Below are 21,403 nucleotides of genomic sequence, written 5' to 3'. Positions count from 1 at the left end.
GCCACTGTACTATATAATCCATAGCTAAAAGGCAGGGGCCAGGAGCAAGAGCTCATTGCCCAAAACCATAAGTTTAGACAAGTAGATAAAACTTACCTACTCCTAAATACACAAAGCACATTAGTTAGAACAACATAGGAATGAATTCATTCAGTGTCTGAATAGTGAATCATTGTAATAAACTGAAAGAGAAGTTGGAGGTGAACTCCATTTACAGTCAAATGTGGATATTACAGAATACAAAAGGGTTGCAAGACTGCATCAGACAAATAACAACTAAGATGAGCACACCAAGAGTTCAGCTCATTCTCTACACCCAAATAGGTAAGAAAAGATAGGAAAATACAAATACATGTATAAACATGTTCATCTATTGTTTTAAAAGCTGATGCAACAAAGCATTTGAAAGTTGAAATACAGGTGCTGCAATAGTCAAGATGACAGGCAATAGTCAAGATGATGTACCACAAGAATTTACCTCACATTCTGAAAATACAAGTACAGTGGCGTCTCGATTAACGAGTTTAATCCGTTCCGGCACCGAGCTCGTCATGTAGAAAAGTAGTCTTGTGAAACAACAACAAAAATGTCGTCGGAAGTGTCCGAGAACCAGCGGGAACGCTCGTTAATCGAGGGAAAGCTCGTCACTCGAGACATATTTTCTGCGAGTGGCTTGCTCGTTACTGAAAATGCTCGTTACTGGAGCCGCTCGTCACTCAAGGTTCCACTGTATGTATACATGTGACAATTATGAAAGAGTACTAGACTGTCAGGAGGCATAAATGCACCAGATAATCTCTCTGGGAGAGAACCCATGAGTTAGATCTTGCTCTGCATAGGCACAGTTAGGTAAACATATTAGGGAAGATAAGAAACTTGGACAATTGTCACACCCTTCAAGAAGACCTAGACAATAATAAAGAAATTGTTCTTGACCTTTGTTAGGCCAAAGCTAGAATATGCAGCGGTTGTATATTGCCCTTACTTTAATCAACAAACTAGAAAAGATGCAAAGACATGCAACCAAATAGCTCCTGGAACTGAAGGACAAGAGCTACAAGGAGAGATGAAAGGCATTAAATATGCTAAAACTAGAAGATAGAAGAAAAAAAGGAGGCGATATGATCACAACATACAAAATAGTAATGGGAATTGATAAAATTGACAGGGAAGAATTCCTGAGACCTGGAACTTCAAGAACAAGAGGTCATAAAATTAAACTGACTAATCAAAGCTGCCGAGGAAATGTAAGAAAATTTACTTTTGCAAACAGAGTGGTAGACAGTTGGAACGAGTTAGGTGAGAAGGTGGTGGAGGCCAAAACCGTCAGTAGTTTCAAAGCGTTATATGACAAAGAGTACTGGGAAGATGGGACACCATGAGCGTTGCTCTCCTCCTGTAACTACACTTAGGTAATTACATACATACATATACTGTATACATGTATTGTACGTGCAAACACACACACACAAAATGGGTGGTTGCACATACACAAATTGGAAACTCAGTTGAGACAGAGAATTCAGGAAGCATTTTTTCTGTTTATAGGTAGTGAGCAAATGTAATTAACTTGAGGGAGAAATAGCAAAAATAACTAATTTCTCACATAATTCCTCTGCATTATATAGCACAAGAGACTCTGGCACTATACACTATATAGCCAAAAGGCAAAGTTTACGTATGCACACCCATATACACATTCATACAGATACATAAATGCACACACACACACATATAAAAGTACCAAGATGTGTCCAGAGATGAATAAACAAACTTTGCTCATGAACTTTGGCAGAAAGAAAATGGAAGGACCTGACTGAATATCACCTTGGATGCTGAAAGAATGTGCTCATGAGCTCAGCTGTCCATTAAGGATTATTTTTCAGGCATCCTTTTATATGAAAAAAATTGAAACACTTGGAAAATGGCAAACTAATCCAATTTATAAACAAGATGATAGAGATCTAATGAATAATAAGCTGGTAACATTTACCAGTGTAATAGCCAAATAACTAGCAGAGGTAACTCAAATGAATTGGATTCAATATATTGAAAAAAAAAACAGCATTGAATGTAGTGAAACACCATTTTCTGGGTTGAGCCCCGGAGGCTCCCTGAAGCTAATGGACTGATATTCACTATACTAGTCTTGAGCATCAGTTACTTGGAGTTTTTGCTTACCGGAAACAACAAACCAAAACCTGGTTCCCTCAGAGAGGTGCAGGGAGCAATGATTTATGAACGCCCTTACTTTGTGAGTGTATAGTCAAGCCTGTCATCAACCGGAGGTTATCACCCAGAAAGACAGGCGAACCATTACAAACCCCTACTGGAAAGTCATTGCAACCCGACGGAACAGACCCCATGAACTCCCCCTCAAGAGACAAATGTCTCAACAAACAAGCAAATGTCCATTCAACTATCAAGCCTGTTTGTTGTGACCTCCCTCCCCCGAAAGGGGGGAGGGGAGGAGGAATCCCCGCCCAGGCGGCCCAAGTGCTGACACTGGCAGTACATAACAAACCACCGACCGGAGGGAGTGAGGGTGTTAGGGAGCTTCCAAAGCTCAACCCAAAAAATGTCGTTTCATTACATTCTGATTTTCTTAAGGGAGTCCGGTCGGCCCCCTGAAGCTATATACTGTGCACACAGATAAGTACTGTAAATAAATGGACTTACCCGGGAGGCAGCAGCACCGCATGACGAAGACGGGATAATCGGCCACGACAGACACCCCAAAGCCACACAAGGCCGCTGAGGACCCTGAATATTAACAAGATAACGGGATGCCTGGACCCTGTTCGACCTCCAAAATCCCCACGCCTGAATGTCAAGCCCGAAGCCGTTCAAATCTCGTCCCGAGATAAACCCCACCCTGGCCGGGGTCACCCAACCGAGCGGACAGCATGCTGGACACATGATCCTGTGGTCCCGGGTTCGATCCCGGGCGCCGGCGAAAAACAATGGGCAGAGTTTTTTTCACCCTATGCCCCTGTTACCTAGCAGTAAATAGGTACCTGGGAGTTAGTCAGCTGTCACGGGCTGCTTCCTGGGGGTGGAGGCCTGGTCGAGGACCAGGGACACTAAAGCCCCGAAATCAACTCAAGATAACCTCAAGATAACCCAAACTCCAAAACCCTCAGATGTTTGGGAGCTGGGAATAGGAGAAGGAACAGCAGGGGTGAACAACACCCAACAGGGAAGGAATTGGGGTAGTGGGTAAAACCAAGGTCGAAGCGACCAACATCCCCCAATTCCGGGTCCCTAAAACCAAAACGGGGCAGCACCGGGGCATCCGACCGGGCCACTAACCAGGTGCGTTTCAGCAACAGAAACCTAAATTGCAACGCAGCCGCTTCCTGACCCCTAAGGTCTTCCGAAGAAGAACAGGTAAGTTGGCGGACGGGGAACAAGTCTCACAAGACTCCGGATCATAAGTGTCACCAACCCAACAAGCAGCATGATGGAGGCAGAACAGATGATCATCACCCTGAGACAAGGGCAACGAATAATCCTCAAACTCATATAAAGAGAGAGGGGACTCGGAAGACATATCCAAAGCCGCACCAAGCCCCAAAGGGGTTTACCAGGACCTGCAGGAGGAGGAATCCCGATGGGAAGCCCAGGCATTGGTGTAGCTTAAGCCAGTTGAACCCCATCTAATACTGGGCAAACTAACCCCAGGAAGCTGTGTGTGCAACCTCGAGAGACCCAGAGGAAGAAGAACCACCAATACAACCTAGGTGAACCTAATCAAAAGCTAGGCAGACCTCCCCCAGGAAATTAAAGAGAAAATCCTGAAACCCTCGAAAAACACCACAAACAACCGTAGGCCAGAGAAAGGCACAGCTCCCGTGATTATGCAAGCTATGCTAACACCATGCGCTCCAACCAGCAACAAAAACACTCCTTACCCAGGACCAGGCGGAGAGACACACGACCCCCGCCGAACCCCATGGGCAAAGTTAATGACAAGCAACACAAACTTCAATGGGAGTGAAATCCTGAATGTCCCAGGGAAGAAAACCTTGACTACGCAAGGGCAGTATCTACCGGGCGCCTAGGGAAGGTAGCCCTAGATGCATGCAGCCTGAGTACTTGAGAACACCTGCCCATTGCACGACTATCTTCTTGAGGTTATCTTGGAAATCATTTCGGAGCTTAGCGGCCCCGCGGCCCGGTCCTAGACCGGATTCCTTTTTGTTACACACCTCCAGGAAGTATCCGTAGCAGCTGTCAAACTCCCAGATACCTATTTACTGCTAGGAAAACATCAGTGTGAAAGAAACTCTGCCCATTTGTTTCCGCCTCCACCGGAGATCGAACCCCGGAACCTTAGGACTACAAATCCCGAGCGCTGTCCACTCAGCTGTCAGGCCCCACTACAACACACAGCTGGCACAACCACACAGGGTAAAATCCATGCAGGAGAATGAGGCCAGAGATAATGTCTGCCCTATTCTTCGTCAGTCAATGAACTGATGGTGTCAGCACTTTGACCCCCCCTCCCCTCTCCCAGGGGAGGGGGGTCGCTAATGAACGGGCAAGATAGTTAAGTGGAGATTTGCTTGTTTGTTGTTTCCTCTTGGGGAAAGTTCTTGGGCTCTGTTCCATCTTGGGTTGCAATGTTTTACCAGTAGGGGTTTGTAATGGTTCACCTGCCTTTCTGGGTGATACCCCCTGGTCGATGGCAGACATGACTATACTGTATTGTACTCTCAATAAGTGGAGTGTTCATAAGCCATTGCTCCCTGTGCCTCTCTGGTTCCATGGTTTCCAGTAAGCAAGAACTCCAAGTAAATGATGCTCTAAACTAATATAGCGGATATCAATTCGTTAGCTTCAGGGAGCCGACGGGATTTCCCTCAGAAAATATATAAATTAGGCAGTTTGATTTTAGACCAGGAAGATTATCTATATCAAATTAAATTGGTTTTATGACAGTCAATAAGATTTTGCAAGAGAGACAGTTGGGCACGCTGCATCTATCTAGACCTAAGAAAACCATTTAATAAAATATCACATAAGCCAGTTTTTTCCAAAAGATAGAGCAAACTGGAGGAATAATAGAAAAGATACTCGTATGGATGAAACATTTCTAAGCGGTAGATGAGATCAGTACCGTAAAGAACATAAATCAGACTAGAGGAAAGTCACTAGCGAGGGGGAGAAGTCTCATGGGTAGCAGTACGAGCACTCCCAATATTTTTTGAATCATTGTATAACATAAATGACATACCTGCAGGGAATATAGAATTATATGAATATGCTTGCAGATAATACCAAGATATTAGGACGAATAAAACATCTTTAACGACTTGAACTAAACAGGTACATGGAGAGACAAATGGCTAATGGGATTTGATGTAGACAAATGCCATGTAACAGAGTTTGGAGGTGAGACAAGACTATAGTCAGCCTGTACATTAAGCAAAAAGACTACAGAATATGGTTAAGAGAGAGATTTAGTGGTGATCCTTGACAGTAAGTTGTTACCAGAGGATCATGTCAAAAAGCATTGTCAGTGGGGGCCTACAAAACAGTCGCCAGTTTCAAGTACATAAATGAGGAAATGCACAAACAAAATTGCATGACATGTGAAACACCAGAATTAAAATATGCAGCTGTTGTTTGGTGCCAATAATTTAAAAAACACATCAGCGGTCAGATATGCTACTAAACGGCTCACAGATCTAACAAAATTGGAGGATCTATAACTGACAAAACTTAGACAAAAATTGTCTAAAATGACAAAAATTGCTGCAGAATTCTTGAAACCTGCACCAAGGAGAACAGGACCCAAGTACACATTACAAAACATAGGTGTCATAAAACATTAACAAACAGATTCTTTTGCATTAGTGGTAGGCAGACAGAATAAATGGCATGATGGGAAAGTGTGTGTTGATACCATTGGAAGCATCAAAACTACATGATTAAAAATATAAGGAAGCCGAGACTCCACAGATTACAAATATGTATTCCTGTAACTACAGTCACACACACACACACACACACATACACACCTACATCCACACACACACACAAACAAACACCATATGAGTTTTCTTTTGCAAACACAGTTTTGGAAGGTTAGAGTAATTTAAGAGAGGTTGGTGGATGCCAACACCATCAGCAGTTTCAAAGTGTCATATGACAAAGGTGATAGAGAAGACAGGACACCACAAGCATAGTTCTCACCCTGTAACTATACTTAAGTAATCAAACACACACACACACACACACACACACACATATGTAATTACTTAGGTAATTACATATAAACACCACACACAATTACACAAAAAAGAAGCAACTAAAAGAAATATAATTTTACAAACTAGCACCAATACCCTTGAAATTATAAACTATACTATAAGAGGTTAATGAAGACGTAATATATTAAAAAATTAAGCATTCAAAGAGAAAAATCTAAAAGCGGTTAGAACAAGCCCTTCAGATATTAGTTTGAGTGCATTCCCATTTTCTGCTATAGAGAAAACAGGAAGCTAGAGCATGTTTCTGCCACAACGTTATAATGAGAAGCACATCATCATCATGTACTTTTCATAAAATTATTGGGGAGATATGGTGCAGTAAGGTATTCCTTGACCTAAATAGTTGAGCAAATTAAATTAAAAAGCTTGAGCGTAGCACAGTCGTCCATGCAGATAGTACAGGCAACTACATAAATTTTGACAGAAGAATAATTACTAGGGTGACAATTTTATAGACGACTTTCATATATGCTATAGATCGGGTACAAAAACACTAAACCAATTTCCCAGTAAATATGTAAACCATTATACAAAGTACAGTAAAAGGTAATTTGAATACACCAAATCTTTAAGCAAATAATGGGAATAATAGGCCAAGAAATAAGACAAACAGAAATTTTGAGCCTAAAATACAATTTCCATACAAATTGACTTCCTTCTTCAGAGTAATAAAACCAACTTTATCAAAACTTTTAATCAAAGGTCAAAATTGCTGGTCTCATCACAAATGTCTCCCAGATAATTTTCAGAAAAGTGGTTGGGTTGTTACCCTCAGTACTTCCACCACCAACACCACCACCACCAACACCACCACCACAACCAAGACCACCACCGCTCCCTGGCACGTTCAAGAAGCGTCCAAATTTGGGCGGTTCATCAAGAGCTGTTGTGGGCGTGGGCGTGGGCGAGGCTTGAGTAGAAGCCCCGCCCTCCTCCACTGTTAGGGAAAATTGATGGTCAGAACAGAAAATGGAGAAAAGAAGTTGAACAATGAAAACTAATAGACAAGAGAAAATAGTGAAATGAAAGATAAAAGAATGAGAGATGAGTTAGTGTGTCATTGTGAAAATAATAATGAATTAGCAATGTGACACAAGAATGACATTTGAGGTAAACAAAGTTGGTTACAGCATTATTGTGTTGAAGCCAGTAAATTAAGACAAAGATGGCTGTCTTTCATTTTTCACATTTCTTGTGATAAAAAAGTAGCATTACTTATATAATACAAGTTTCATTAAACTATTGCAGCAATGTAGTTATTGGAGCTGTGACAAAAAGAATAAGTTTTAGGAAGTCATATTAACTGTAAGAGAGTATGTATATACAGCATTCAGTTGGGCAATGCAAATTAGGGTTATTTGCAGCATAATTAATTGTGAGTAACCTACAGCTGAAAGTACATACTTTATGAAAGAGAAGACTTAAAATATAATTGTGAAATGATAAAGCAACTGCTTATCACAAACTGCTTACAGTTGCCCTGCAGCCCTCTTCATCATACTGTCTATGATCACTCTGCAGTCCCCCTTTTCATACTGACAATAGTCATACAGCAGCCCCTTCATCAGGTTGCTCAACCACACTGCAGCCTCTTTCAATGAATTGCCCCACAATCACAATGAAGTGCCCTTCATCATACTGTCAAGTCACTCCACAGTCCACTTTATCATACAGCCAATCACATTACAATCCCCTTCATCACTTTTCAGTCTCACTTGCAGCCACATCGATCATACTTATCATCCATACAGTTCTTGGATTTACTTCACCACTTTTAATTTTAGCTGGCTTAATTTTATTATCCTCTTCCCTTCTCTTAGCTTTCACAAAGTGCACACTTACCCAGTATCTCTCACACTTATTGACCTTTCTCTCAGTCCAGAGCAAATGTAACATAACAGATACCTCTGATTTGTTTAGTTTCTATCTTGCTCGGTAATATATTTTCATTACACACTTTTGTTAGTATGCTAAAGAGAATACTCTAATCCTGCTAATATAATATAATATAATATAATATAATATAATATATATATATATATATATATATATATATATATATATATATATATATATATATATATATATATATATATACTGTATATATATATATATATATATATATATATATATATATATATATATATATATATATATATATATATATATACTGTATATTAACATCATCATCTACTACTACTACTGCTGCTGCTGCTACTGCTGCTACTGCTGCTATTGCTACTACTACTAGCACAACTACTATAACTATGACTACTACTACTAGTACAACTACTACTAGTACAACTACTACTACAACTATTACAGTAGTACCACAGTACCCTATTACTTCTTCAGAATAAGCACAATCTATGACACTCGCCATGCACAACTCTCATATAAAAGTGAGCCACTGTAAATCTTCCCTATGCACTCTTGTTTAACATCTTCAAACTGTTCTGTTTTATTTGTAACTGTAAAGTCTAGATAATAACAATATGGTTGGAACCTCACTGTAAAAGAACCGGGTGATCTGGGTCGGATTCAAGATATATGAAAATGGAAAATTTGTCAAATATTTACACTTTAAAAGATGAGCCTAGTGGAAATATAGATAACTGTACTGGACATTCTCAACAACAATCCATTTATTTACAAATACTTGTACTAGACATATTATGGAAAAAAAATATTTTAACAAACGTCTATATCCTCATTATTCTTCGTTATTCCTTGTGTTGACTAATGTCTTTGATGCATACACGCTCCACACCCCCTTTCTCAGTCAGGCATCCACACCTATACCTTCTCTGATAGCCAGGCACCCATACCTACACCCCTTTGTCCGTCACACAACCACTACAACATTCCCTCTGTCAGCCAGATATCCATACCTACACACACCCTTTTTCAGCCAGACATCATACCTACACCTCCTTTGTCAGCCAGACATCCACACCCACATCCTCTTTGTCAATCAAGCATCCACACACCTAAACCCCACCTCTGCCAGTCATACATCCACACCCACATCCTCTTTGAATGTCAGGCATCTACACCTACACCCACTTTACCAGCCATGTTGCAATATCTACACCTCCTTTGTCAGTCAGGCATCTACACCCATACCCCCTGTATCTACAGCAACACCATCACACATCCACCCCTACACATGTGCCAGACCTACACACCTACACAGGTGCCAGATCTACACACCAGCACAGGTGCCAGACCTACACACCTACACAGGTGCCAGATCTACACACCAGCACAGGTGCCAGACCTACACACCTACACAGGTGCCAGATCTACACACCAGCACATGTGCCAGACCTACACACCTACACATGTGGCAGACATCCATACACCATTGTTCAATCAATTAAACAAGTCATCAGTTCACCTTTACTCTTCCCTCTCACATACAGTTACATTTCACTCTTAGTTTCTCATATATAATTATAGACAATCTTCATTATCTTCTTTGGACAAATCCTAGATAATAACTTATTTCAATATAGTATGTCACCATACACATCACCTTTGTAAACACAAGCATAGTAGCTAGTTAGGTTGTCAATCCTGCACACTACTCTACCTTGATTATAACCAAACTGAATAACTTGAATAAGGAAGTAATAAGCAAGAATATTCTCCTTTACTCATGGTTATTGAACAAAAAATTCTTATTACTGTTTCTCAAAGAAAGTCACTTCCACAAATATGTTCATTGTGGATAAATTTTCTATGAATATAATGAGCATTGAGATTAATTTCCAATGTATTAGTAATGCAAAAAGTAAGGGGGAGGTTAACCCATGCAAAAATACCAAATTTAAATAAGGTTACGTGAACAGTACCTGTATTAGTACGTATTTAGATATGCACAACAATATACAGTATGTATGTTCATAAATAATATGAACATACAGTTACAGTTTATGAACATGATCTGTGTTCATAAATCATACGAACAATTATCTAATACTGTATTATTTTAGCATTTTAAAAAGGAAATAAAATCTAAATTATTTAATTATGGCATTAATGATTAGCACCGAGTTCAACTATTGGCAAAGGTTTGCATTTATACTTGTAAATATCTTTCAGATCCCCTCCTCTTATTTGTAAGACAATATCCTAATGTCAAATATGCAATAATATAAATTTAAAAGAATAATTTATTGCAACAGTAACATTATAAAGTTATTGACTGTATAATTATATCAAATAAACTTTTATAGGTGAACCCCAGACCAGGTTGAGCAGCCTCCATCAAGTGAGGAGTCCAGACTGAACACCAGACTACCTAGTCCCTCATCAACCCTGTCTTACCCATGCAATTAATGCTGATTTCACGCCCACTAATAAATGCAGATCATAAATATTGCAGTATAGTTTTTCCGATCAAAAATTAACTTGTAATTGTATCTTGCAACATAATATCGAGTTTGCAGTCATTTGTATTTAGGCGCACACATTCTTTCTTGTATGTATATTCATTCGCAAGGTATGCCTACACCCATCGGTGACATCATTCCCGAGTTTTGTCATTGCAGAACCAATTGTTAAGGCAGTTCAAGACTGAATACTATTCTCAATAACTGGCTTGTACTGTAAGTGATTGTGTAGGTGACATGTTTACAGCTGGTAAGCCTGTGGGGGCTGCATGGGACCACCACATCAACACTCTCTACATCTTATTTGAAATATTAGGGAAAACATTATAAAATCCACTTGTGTATCATATGCTACTGGTAAGAGAATATTTGTAATGAACACATTAGTAAATTATATTCAGCAATATACAATAATAACCTATGGATAAAATGTTATAATTAAGAAATATTACTGCAAGTTATAATACTGTATTAAATCTGACTGACTTCTTGTAATTATTATGTAGTATTTCATATTATTTCACTACAATAAATAAATAAATATACAGTATATATATATATATATATATATATATATATATATATATATATATATATATATATATATATATATATATATATATATATATATATATATATTTATATTTTATATATATATAAAATTACAAGATTACTAAAACTGCATTTTCTATCTTAATAAATGCACAGTAAAAATGCATTGGAAAATGACTTATAAATACATGAAGCTATTTATGAATGAGATTGGTATGCGATAATATATAGCTAAGCATTTAAACCAGAGGTATAAAGCCACAACAGCCATAGTCAACCAGAGAGAAAAATAAAGAGCATACAAAAAGTAAAATGTGTGGTCTCGGAATGAAAAAGATGCAGCCAAAACTAACACATGTTTGTGCTCATAAAACCTTAATGCAAAACTTAAGGCCAGGACTCTACAGTATGGGAGTGACTTCTGTAACAAGGCACTCTCTATTATCCAAACTACGTTTTTAAGTCGACATCTCGATAATTTGCCATAAATCTGAAACACTATATAACCTAATACTACCCTCTACCTACATGCACAATAGTTTCTACTGATAGAGGGCATTTTGTGAAGCATTTTTCTGTGCAAAATGCACTGATAAGACTCTGGTTCTTTAAAACAAAATTACATATAAGAATTACAGCAATGAAAACTCAACTTTTTATTTACCAATTTCAAATCTACAAAACTTGTACCCCTGATGCCCAACTTGCCTACTCCTGCTGAATTCCTTCGCCATACTGGATTTTCAGATAAACCAGATTTTAAACTTGGCAGCTGTAGATGAGTGCCATAATTTGGTGCCACCCTGGAATGAAGTGGGTGTGCCGGGGTTGGTGTACTGTTTGATCGGTTTCGGGCAAGCTGGTGCACAGCAACAGTAGGTACTAGCCCAGTATGCGAACGTTTAAGCCCACTTGACATCAGGTCCTTAAAGCCTTGTGTGCATGTAGAGCCCAATTAAATATTAGCTTAAGATTACTGAAAAACTCGGAATCAATAATACAATAAACTGACTATCCACACTGTAATCCAATTTCCCCTACTCAATGGAACTATAATAGTGTGTGTGTACTCACCTATTTGTACTCATCTATTTGTGCTTGCGGGGGTTGAGCTTTGTCTCTTTGGTCCCGCCTCTCAACTGTCAATCAACTGGTGTACAGATTCCCGAGCCTACTGGGCTCTATCATATCTACATTTGAAACTGTGTATGGAGTCAGCCATACACACACACAAATATGTGTGTGTGTGTGTGTGTGTGTGTGTGTGTGTGTGTGTGTGTGTGTGTGTGTAATTACCTAAGTGTAATTACCTAAGTGTAGTTACAGGATGAGAGCTACGCTCGTGGTGTCCCGTCTTCCCAGCACTCTTTGTCATATAACGCTTTGAAACTACTGACGGTCTTGGCCTCCACCACCTTCTCACTTAACTTGTTCCAAACTTGTGTGTGTGTGTGTGTGTGTGTGTGTGTGTGTGTGTGTGTGTGTGTGTGTGTGTGTGTGTGTGTGTGTGTGTGTGTGTGTGTGTGTGTGTGTGTGTGTTTGTGTGTGTGTGTGTAATTACCTAAGTGTAGTTACAGGATGAACGCTACGTTTGTGGTGTCGTGTCTTCCCAGTACTCTTTGTCGTATAACATTTTGAAACTACTGACGGTTTTAGCCTCCACCACCTTAGCTTGTTCCAACCGTCTACACTCTGTTTGCAAAGGAAAACTTTCTAGTGTTTTTTCGGCATCTCTGTTTCCTTAGCTTGAATCCTTGTCTTCTTGTTCATGATGTTGCTGGTTTAATAAATTCCTCCTTGTCAATTTGGTCGATTACTATTTTGTACGTAGCGATCATATTGCCTCTTTCTTCTATCCTCTAGTTGTGTGTATGTATGAATATGTATATAAGAGAGAGTGTCTGTCTGTCTGTCTGTTTGAAGTTGGAGGCCATGCAGTTGAGGCTAGCCTCACCCTAACTAGCATAGGCCTGGATTGCCAGAATTGAAAAGAGAACGGCATGCCAAGGTCACATTTAGACCCCCCACAACGATTTTTGGCACTGCCTGCCAGCTACACAGCTAAATATTTTCAAAATAAACTTTTCAACAAAAATTTTTGTCTTATTGTAATATGCACCATTACTCACTGATCTCAGGAAAATTAACAGAAATTTCCTGCTGTCAATAATTTGACCATACTTGCATAAAACAGACAATTCTTCCACAGCTTCAAAGGTTTCTCAAGCCATGGCTCTTTATCAGAGTGAGGGGTAACTTTTCTATTTTTTTTTTTTAGTATTTTCACACCTTTCACTGGTGGCCACCCATACATTAAATAATTATATTTTTTTATAAGAGAGAGAGAGAGAGAGAGAGAGAGAGAGAGAGAGAGAGAGAGAGAGAGAGAGAGACAGACAGACAGACAGGGACAGAGATAGACAGACAAAGACCATGACATACAAAGACAGAGACAGATAGACAAAGCCAGAGATAAATGGGTAGATGATGGATGAATATAGATGGATGGATTAATGGATAGGCATGGATAGATGGATTGATGGATACATGGGTAGATAAATGACTAGATTGATGAATAGGCAGAAGAGTAAGTGGATGGATAGATGATTGGATGCATAAATGGATCGAAATATGAGTAGGTAGATGGATACATAGATGAATAGAGGGATTGACAGATAGACAGACATATAGATACAAAGAAGAGTATGTGGATGGATGGATAGATGAATGAATGAATGGATAGATACATGGATGGATTGATTGACGATAGAGGGATGGATAGACTGATCAATGGATAAATAAGATAGATGGATGGATGGATAAATAGATGGATAGATAAATAGACAGATGGATTGATAAATAGATGGACAGATAGATGTCACATAGACAGAATTTATAGGTCACAAAGAAATAATGTGTCTAGGTAATTCATCTAATGAGAGAAAACAAGCTATGCTTATAAGTTGACAGCAGTAAGTCTTCGTAATATGTGTACCTAAGGTGAAGTTAAGATTACTATATAATGGCATCTTTATTAATTGAATTTCACCAGCAGCTGAAGCAACAGAATGAAAACCTCTCATCTTCCAAATGAATATGATGTAACCTTACATTTCTTTCCTGCAAATTTCTATGATGTCATGACATATTTTAAAATTATTAGACACCTCATCGCAAAAAAAAAAAAAAAAAGAAAAAAAAATTAATAAAGATTTGATTAGATCATAATGCAATTTTTGCTTACACAAAAAACTGTTTCATTACCAGAAATCAACCTTCCAAAACAAGCAAATGTAAAAACAAGATATGATTATCTAACAGAAACCAATAAACTCATAAAGCATGCTGCCTGCTCACATGCCAGGGATGTACACATGCATAAGCTATGAGGCAGCCACTAATATCCAGTTACAACTCAGGTCAACTATAGAAATCTTTCCCCCTCAAGGAACAGGTTGATCCGTGTCGCTTAAATGAAAGCTGTCAAAGAATAGTTGTAACGCAAACCTGTAAGGCAATCCGCAAGCAAGATTCAGTGCTTGAAAATTGTAACCAGATAAAAAAAAGTCTTGTTAAAAGAAACATTGTAAAAATTATAATTGTATTAAAAATGATGTTTACACAGCAAAACCTTAAAACAATGCCAGACTGGTGCAGCGGAGGGTCTCTAAGTGTTATCACCTACTGCTAACGTGGGAGTTTTTATTGATATAACAATATTTTATTACAAAACAAAACCCATTCACACAAAACAAATTAAATCAGTTGAGAATAAATAAATGAATAAAATATCAAACCAAACCTCTCATAACTTCTTAAGAAAAATGTAACTACATTAATAGGTGGAGAGATATACTAACATGTTTATGTTCCCAGATAATTACAATTGCACAGTACACCATGGCAAATTATTTGAAGATTCTACTGTATAAAAATTAACATATTTTCCAAATGATAAATAATAAAGTTAAAGTGTATGGTATACAGTATACATAACCACAACTTACATTATATATAAGAAAAAAATCAACAAAAATTTAGACCACATCACTTAATGATGTCTTGAATTAACAGTATGTAATTGTCATGAAATGCATCCATGCTCCGTGAGTGTGCAAGCTACAACAGACAGTTATGAAAGAAAATGGTTAACTATACAAGGAATTCACGATCTAATATGACCACTTCTTTTTTGTCAGTGTCATCAAATACTGAGTGCACTAGTGCAAGGTAACCCTGGTCCTGCCTTACCACCCGCTCCTGGATATTTTGGAAAAGAAATACACCATGGCACACGAATTAATATTCTAATAATTTAGGAAACTGATTTAGATATTAATTCTTTTTTAATTGCTTCTATATACATTTATTAGTACAAATTAATGATTAATAAATTTTGTCCAACACCCACTCTTTCATGATCAATGCAGCTGTTTCTGAAATTAATGAAGCGAGACTCACTTTTTGAGGATGAATGATTTCTCCCAATTTCTGCTAAACTGCGGATGAGAGGTAGCCGAGACATATTTCCATTCTCTTTATTGTGCTTCTGCTTCTCATAGAGATGTTTATGCTTGCGCAGGAGAGCATCGCGGAACTGTTGGTTAAAATTCATTAGTGCATACACAGAGCTGAAAAAAATAAAAAATAAAATCTTTCAAGGCCACAGAACTACATAGTCATCAATATTTTTAATTTGTATGAATTTTCATTCAGCTTTATTGCAAAATTTTAACAATTAAATTTTTAACTGTAAAAATTCAATACATGTAATAAGCCAATGCAAAGAACGATTAGAAAAATAAAAAACAATGTGCAACCTCAAAAATCCAGATCTACTTTGAACTTTCAAATACTGTACTGTACATAATTCCTAATATTTACCACACATAAAAATATATATAAATCTATATACACTAAAAGTCGGTAATGGTAAAACAGTACGCAATTCTGCAAAGAATATTCTCATTACTTTTATATCAACTGAGATTTTGTTTAAAATATCATAATTCCAACATCCATCTACCTGCCTGACTTCAGTACCAGTACCACATTCATCCACCTGCCTCACTTCAGTCCCAGTACCACATCCATCCACCTGCTTCACTTCAGTCCCAGTACCACATTCATCCACCTGCCTCACTTCAGTCCCAGTACCACATCCATCCACCTGCTTCACTTCAGTCCCAGTACCACATCCATCCACCATTCCTTTGCTTTTGTCCAAATAATTTTTTTAGCTATTTCCAATCACAAGCATCAAGAAAATTTTCTCCATAATCTATATATCATATACACCGTATCTTAAACAAATATTGTAAGAAGAATGATATTATTTGTGTATACCAAATACAGTACTAGTACTGTACTGTGAATCAAATTTGATATACTGTACTAAAGTATATCTATTTCTATAATACACCACTCTCACACCATTTTCTAGTACAGTTTTCTTATCTAGATCACCTTCAAGACCCATCTATATACACATTGAATAACCATGAGGATATACCACAACATGCATACTTATAAATAAATACCAGTCTTTCATTGTACCATTAACTCTATAAAATACTCCACTTCTAACCTTTTTTTTTTTTTACACCCCATTATAACATCCCACCATCTCCAAAGAAGCTCTTTAATATCCTGAAATCTCTTTATTGTCTTTGTCATATGCTTTCATCAAGTCGGATGCAAGTGATACAGCACTGATGAGGACGATACAGCGAGCGAGTCCAGTAGTAGCTGAGTGCCACCCATGCCCACCCTTGTCATCTATACTTTCCCATATACAGATGAAGATATGGGTGATACCAGGACAGACTTTTGTCATTGAGCTTTTCCTAGATCTTTCCAAGGATACCTGGATTTTTTCAATACTACCTTACAAAGCAATCATTTTAGCTGAATCTCTTCCAGAATACCTTACAAAGCGAACTTTTCAAGAATACCTTACAAATTGATATTTTCCTATAATCTTTTCAAGACTGCCTTACACTTCACAAGCTTGGCTACATACCACCTACAGGTACTACAGGACAAGTGGTGGTGGAGTATGATGTTTGCTTGCTCCCTTGGTATTGAAGGAAGTTCTGCCTCTCTGTTCGGTTTTTGTTGTTAGTTTCTTACCACGTGCAGTTTGTTTTGTTATGCCCACCTTTCTGGGTGCCTAACCCCGGTCGATGGCAGATAAGGAAAACCCCCCAACCACGGGGGTTTCCAAGGCCATTGCTCCCTGAAACCTCTCTGAAGGGGCCAGGTTCTGGCTCGTAGTCCCTGGTAGGTCAAACTTCATAGCTAATGCCCTGGTCTAATAATATTCCACATTAGCCCAGTAGCTCCAGAGAGCCGTAAGGGCTCCCCACAGAAAAACGAATTATAAAGCATTGAAAATACAAAGAAAAAATAAATGTTAATATATTTGTGGCAATTCGTGAGGCTTGAATGGCCTGCATGACCGCCTCTGGGAGCTCCACACACGGGCGAACAGCCTGTGATGACATCATGCACCACTTTGTCCACATCCCCACAGTCAAAGTAAGTGGATTTTTTTTCATGTACACGTTCAGGGAAGGGAATTTAACATTTTACAAAGAAATTTTTTTTGCGAACACTTGATTTTCGGTGCACAGCCAGAATTTCACAATAAACGCAGCACATCACAGAGTTAAAAGTCACACGATTCTTATACTCTTTTGTAGGTGCCTTCTATTCACTGTTTCAATAAAAATATCTGACTCGTGAAAAATCTTGTACTTTAGAAACCATGAAATATCTTGTACTCAAAAACCATGAAGCATCTTGTACTTCAGAAACTATAAAACATTTTGTATGTCAGAAACAATTATACATCTTGTACTTCAGAAACCACCAAACATCTCGTATTAGGAAGACGAGACACCATGAGCATAGCTCTCATCCTGGAACTACACTTAGATAATTACTTTAGAAACCAACAAACTAATTGTTTATATTAAATAATATGTAAAGAAAACACAACTACAGTATGGCTGTCTTGTAATCAATCCAGGGAAATATCATATTAAGAAACAATAAATTGTTACTAAAAATTATGAAACAAACTCAAAATTCCTATTTACCTTATCTTTGGCTTCTAAAGTCAATGTCCCTTGATTTATCATGTTATCTAACAAAAGATCCGAAATTTGTTCCAAAGATGTAGCATCCATATCAAGAATGACGGTTCCATTAAGAATGAAAGACCTAAGTTCAAAAAGGGAATGAAGAGAGAGCGTTGCCACATGAGGTTTAGACCAACGTTCTCCACCCTCTTCCACATCTTCCTCGAACTTAACCCATCTGCAAATAAAAATATAAATGACTTCAATATTTAACACAAAATTAAGTACAGTACTTAAACTAGAACATATAAGAGTGTAAACTATTGCCAATACTCCAAGAGCTTTGAGCGTTTACAATTCTAATTGTATAAATGCAGCTCTATGACTTTCAACCCTCTTCCTCACCATTGACTAGCTAATACATTCTGCACATACTTCTTCCTTTCCCCCTTCCCCCCCTCCCCCTTTGTCCCTCACCACTGACAAACTGTGATGTCTGAATGTGAAAATGTTCTCCATTACTCTAGAGGGTTTTTACACTCTAGGTAATAAAAGTATTTTTTTAAATGTATTTTGAGATTCTTTGCCTGAAAATATGATCCAAATGTGCTAAATATAATCTACCAAGCTTCTGAGTTAGTGTAAAGATAATTTAAATTCCCAACATTATTTCTTGATGGCCGAGGGATTTCCTGGTTTCTGCCTTTTCTCAGGGGCTTAATTTGGTGCACTATTAGTTGAAGGATAGTCACTGGCTTTGTTCATTATTGTCAGTGGAGATAGAGATAATTAATTCCAACTCACTTTGAGGACACCTGAATTCCTTTCTCTTTCTATTGTCTTCTATTCTATACACACAGAAATCACAATAGCATGATATATCAAATGAACAGATCCACAAGGGCCGTGATGAGGGTTCGAACCTACGCACAGGATGTTCCCAGCTGTGCTTTAGTCAACTGTGCCTCGATTTGATAAAAGAATTGCAACGATGAGTTCTATTGCCCTCACTAGGATTCTGTAGCTTCTCCGAAGCCCAATCAGGGTTTCACACAATTCCCCGGGTGCATGGGGGAATTGTGTGAAACCCCGATTAGGCTGTGGAGAAGCTTCAGGATCTTAGAGATGGCACTAGCACTCTAAGTTGCAATTCTTTTACTGTGTTGTGGCACAGTCGACTAAGGCGCAGCTGGGAACATCCAGCGCGTAGGTTCAAACCCTCATTACAAACAATCCTTGTGGATTTTTTCTTCTACAGTATTCTATTTTCTATTGTCAGTTAGTGCTAAGGCATGACTTGTAACTGACGAATGTCTCCTGTCCTTCACTGACTATCTGTGATACATCTCCTGCACTTCTCTCACTGCTAAATGCAATACATCCTAGTCATAATATCCTACACTTGCCTCACCACTATTTGCATCATCCAAAACCCAATTTACCACCTATCAACTTATTGCACATCACTTCCCAAGAAGCTGACTGCCCTTTTACTTTTACCATTTTTCCCCAAAGCTCTTTCCTTTTATCTCCCTTTGTGATTATACCTGGCTGTCTCCTTCCACTCCAGCTCTCCTCCTTCCATTTCTGTGAGGGTTTCCATCTCGCTGAAGAGAGGATGGCTGTCATGCATGCCATCGTCATCTTCATCCTCCCCGAGGATGAACTGCACACGCTGGCTTGGAGGAGTTACTGTAGAACACAGAAAAGGCATGTCTCACGTACAGTAACAAGGGCATGTCTCACATACACTAACAAGGGCATGTCTCACGTACAGTAACAAGGGCATGTCTCACGTACAGTAACAAGGGCATGTCTCACGTACAGTAACAAGGGCATGTCTCACATACAGTAACAAGGGCATGTCTCACGTACAGTAACAAGGGCATGTCTCACATACAGTAACAAGGGCATGTCTCACGTACAGTAACAAGGGCATGTCTCACGTATAGTAACAAGGGCATGTCTCACGTACAGTAACAAGGGCATGTCTCACGTACAGTAACAAGGGTATGTCTCACGTACAGTAACACAGGCATGTCTCATGTACAGTAACAAGGGTATGTCTCACGTACTGTAACAAGGGCATGTCTCACGTACAGTAGTAGCAAGGGCATGTCTCACATACAGTAGTAGCAAGGGCATGTCTCACATACAGTAGCAAATAATGTCTCACATATAGTATCAAGGGCATGTCTCACATACAATAGCAAGGGCATATCTCACATACAGTAGCAAGGGCATGTCTCACGTACAGTAACAAGGGCATGTCTCACGTACAGTAACAAGGGCATGTCTCACATACAGTAGCAAGGGCATGTCTCACATACAGTAGCAAGGGCATGTCTCACATACAGTAGCAAGGGTATGTCTCATGTTAAGCTAAACAAAATCAGCTAGTAGGAAAAATATACACTGATGAAATCTCAAAAAATTCAATATAGTAAACTATTTAGCAATTATGAAAATAATGATCAAAATTGGCATAAAAAGTTCAGCATGATATAAGAAAACTTTAGTCTATTGCAGCTCATCTTGCAACAGTAGAGTCTAGTTACTTTGTGTATGCAATACAATACACAGTTTGGATTAAAATTTCTCTTTAATTGCAAGAGTGACAAGTTGAAAAGTAAAAGAACGCATCACAACACTTTAACAAGAGTTAAGTAAAACAAGCAATGATAAGTAAAACAAGCCATGATATCTAATTTAAACAAATTAAAGAAGTTGACTAATTTTTTTTTTTTTTGCAGTACTGCTTAAGTAGCATTTTCTACTGGACACAAATTTGGAAATATACTAAAAAATAATTAGCCTCACTTTACCTGTTCAAACCCCAAAATACTGTAACATGTAAAAATCTTAATTGCAAAAACAATATATAATGAATATTTATCTATACAGTAGTTTAATATTTACAGTAGAGCATACTCAAAAGCTTATTTATAAAAGCCTTATAAACCTATAAAAATCACTAGCTTATAAAATCTCTATACTGCATTTTCTTGACCTATTGATGGAGACAAAAGCAAGAACTCCCCTAAGCTGACCCTTGAGAAAAAGAAAAAGTAATAGAGAGTATGAGGCGTGA

General features: G+C 38.3%; 1 protein-coding gene across 16 annotated transcripts in view; it reads right to left on the bottom strand.

The window, feature by feature from the left end:
- LOC123764978 (electroneutral sodium bicarbonate exchanger 1) overlaps positions 1-21,403 on the bottom strand; it is a 151,801-nt gene that overhangs the window by 85,683 nt on the left and 44,715 nt on the right. For 8 of the 16 annotated variants that reach the window (XM_069333379.1, XM_069333371.1, XM_069333380.1 and 5 more), the window contains 4 exons: positions 19,860-20,004; positions 18,331-18,550; positions 15,689-15,824; positions 7,048-7,215 (listed from right to left, as the gene is read on the bottom strand). In XM_069333379.1, coding sequence (XP_069189480.1) covers positions 7,048-7,215; positions 15,689-15,824; positions 18,331-18,550; positions 19,860-20,004 — 669 coding nt within the window. The remainder of the gene's footprint in view (positions 1-7,047; positions 7,216-15,688; positions 15,825-18,330; positions 18,551-19,859; positions 20,005-21,403) is intronic. The other 8 variants (XM_069333376.1, XM_069333377.1, XM_069333378.1 and 5 more) reach the window with 1 other exon arrangement.

This window comes from Procambarus clarkii, chromosome 29 (genome assembly GCF_040958095.1).
Source record: "Procambarus clarkii isolate CNS0578487 chromosome 29, FALCON_Pclarkii_2.0, whole genome shotgun sequence".
Lineage (NCBI taxonomy): Eukaryota > Metazoa > Arthropoda > Malacostraca > Decapoda > Cambaridae > Procambarus > Procambarus clarkii.
Note: the sequence above shows the minus strand (reverse complement) of the source record. Positions and strands in the feature narration are given on the sequence as shown.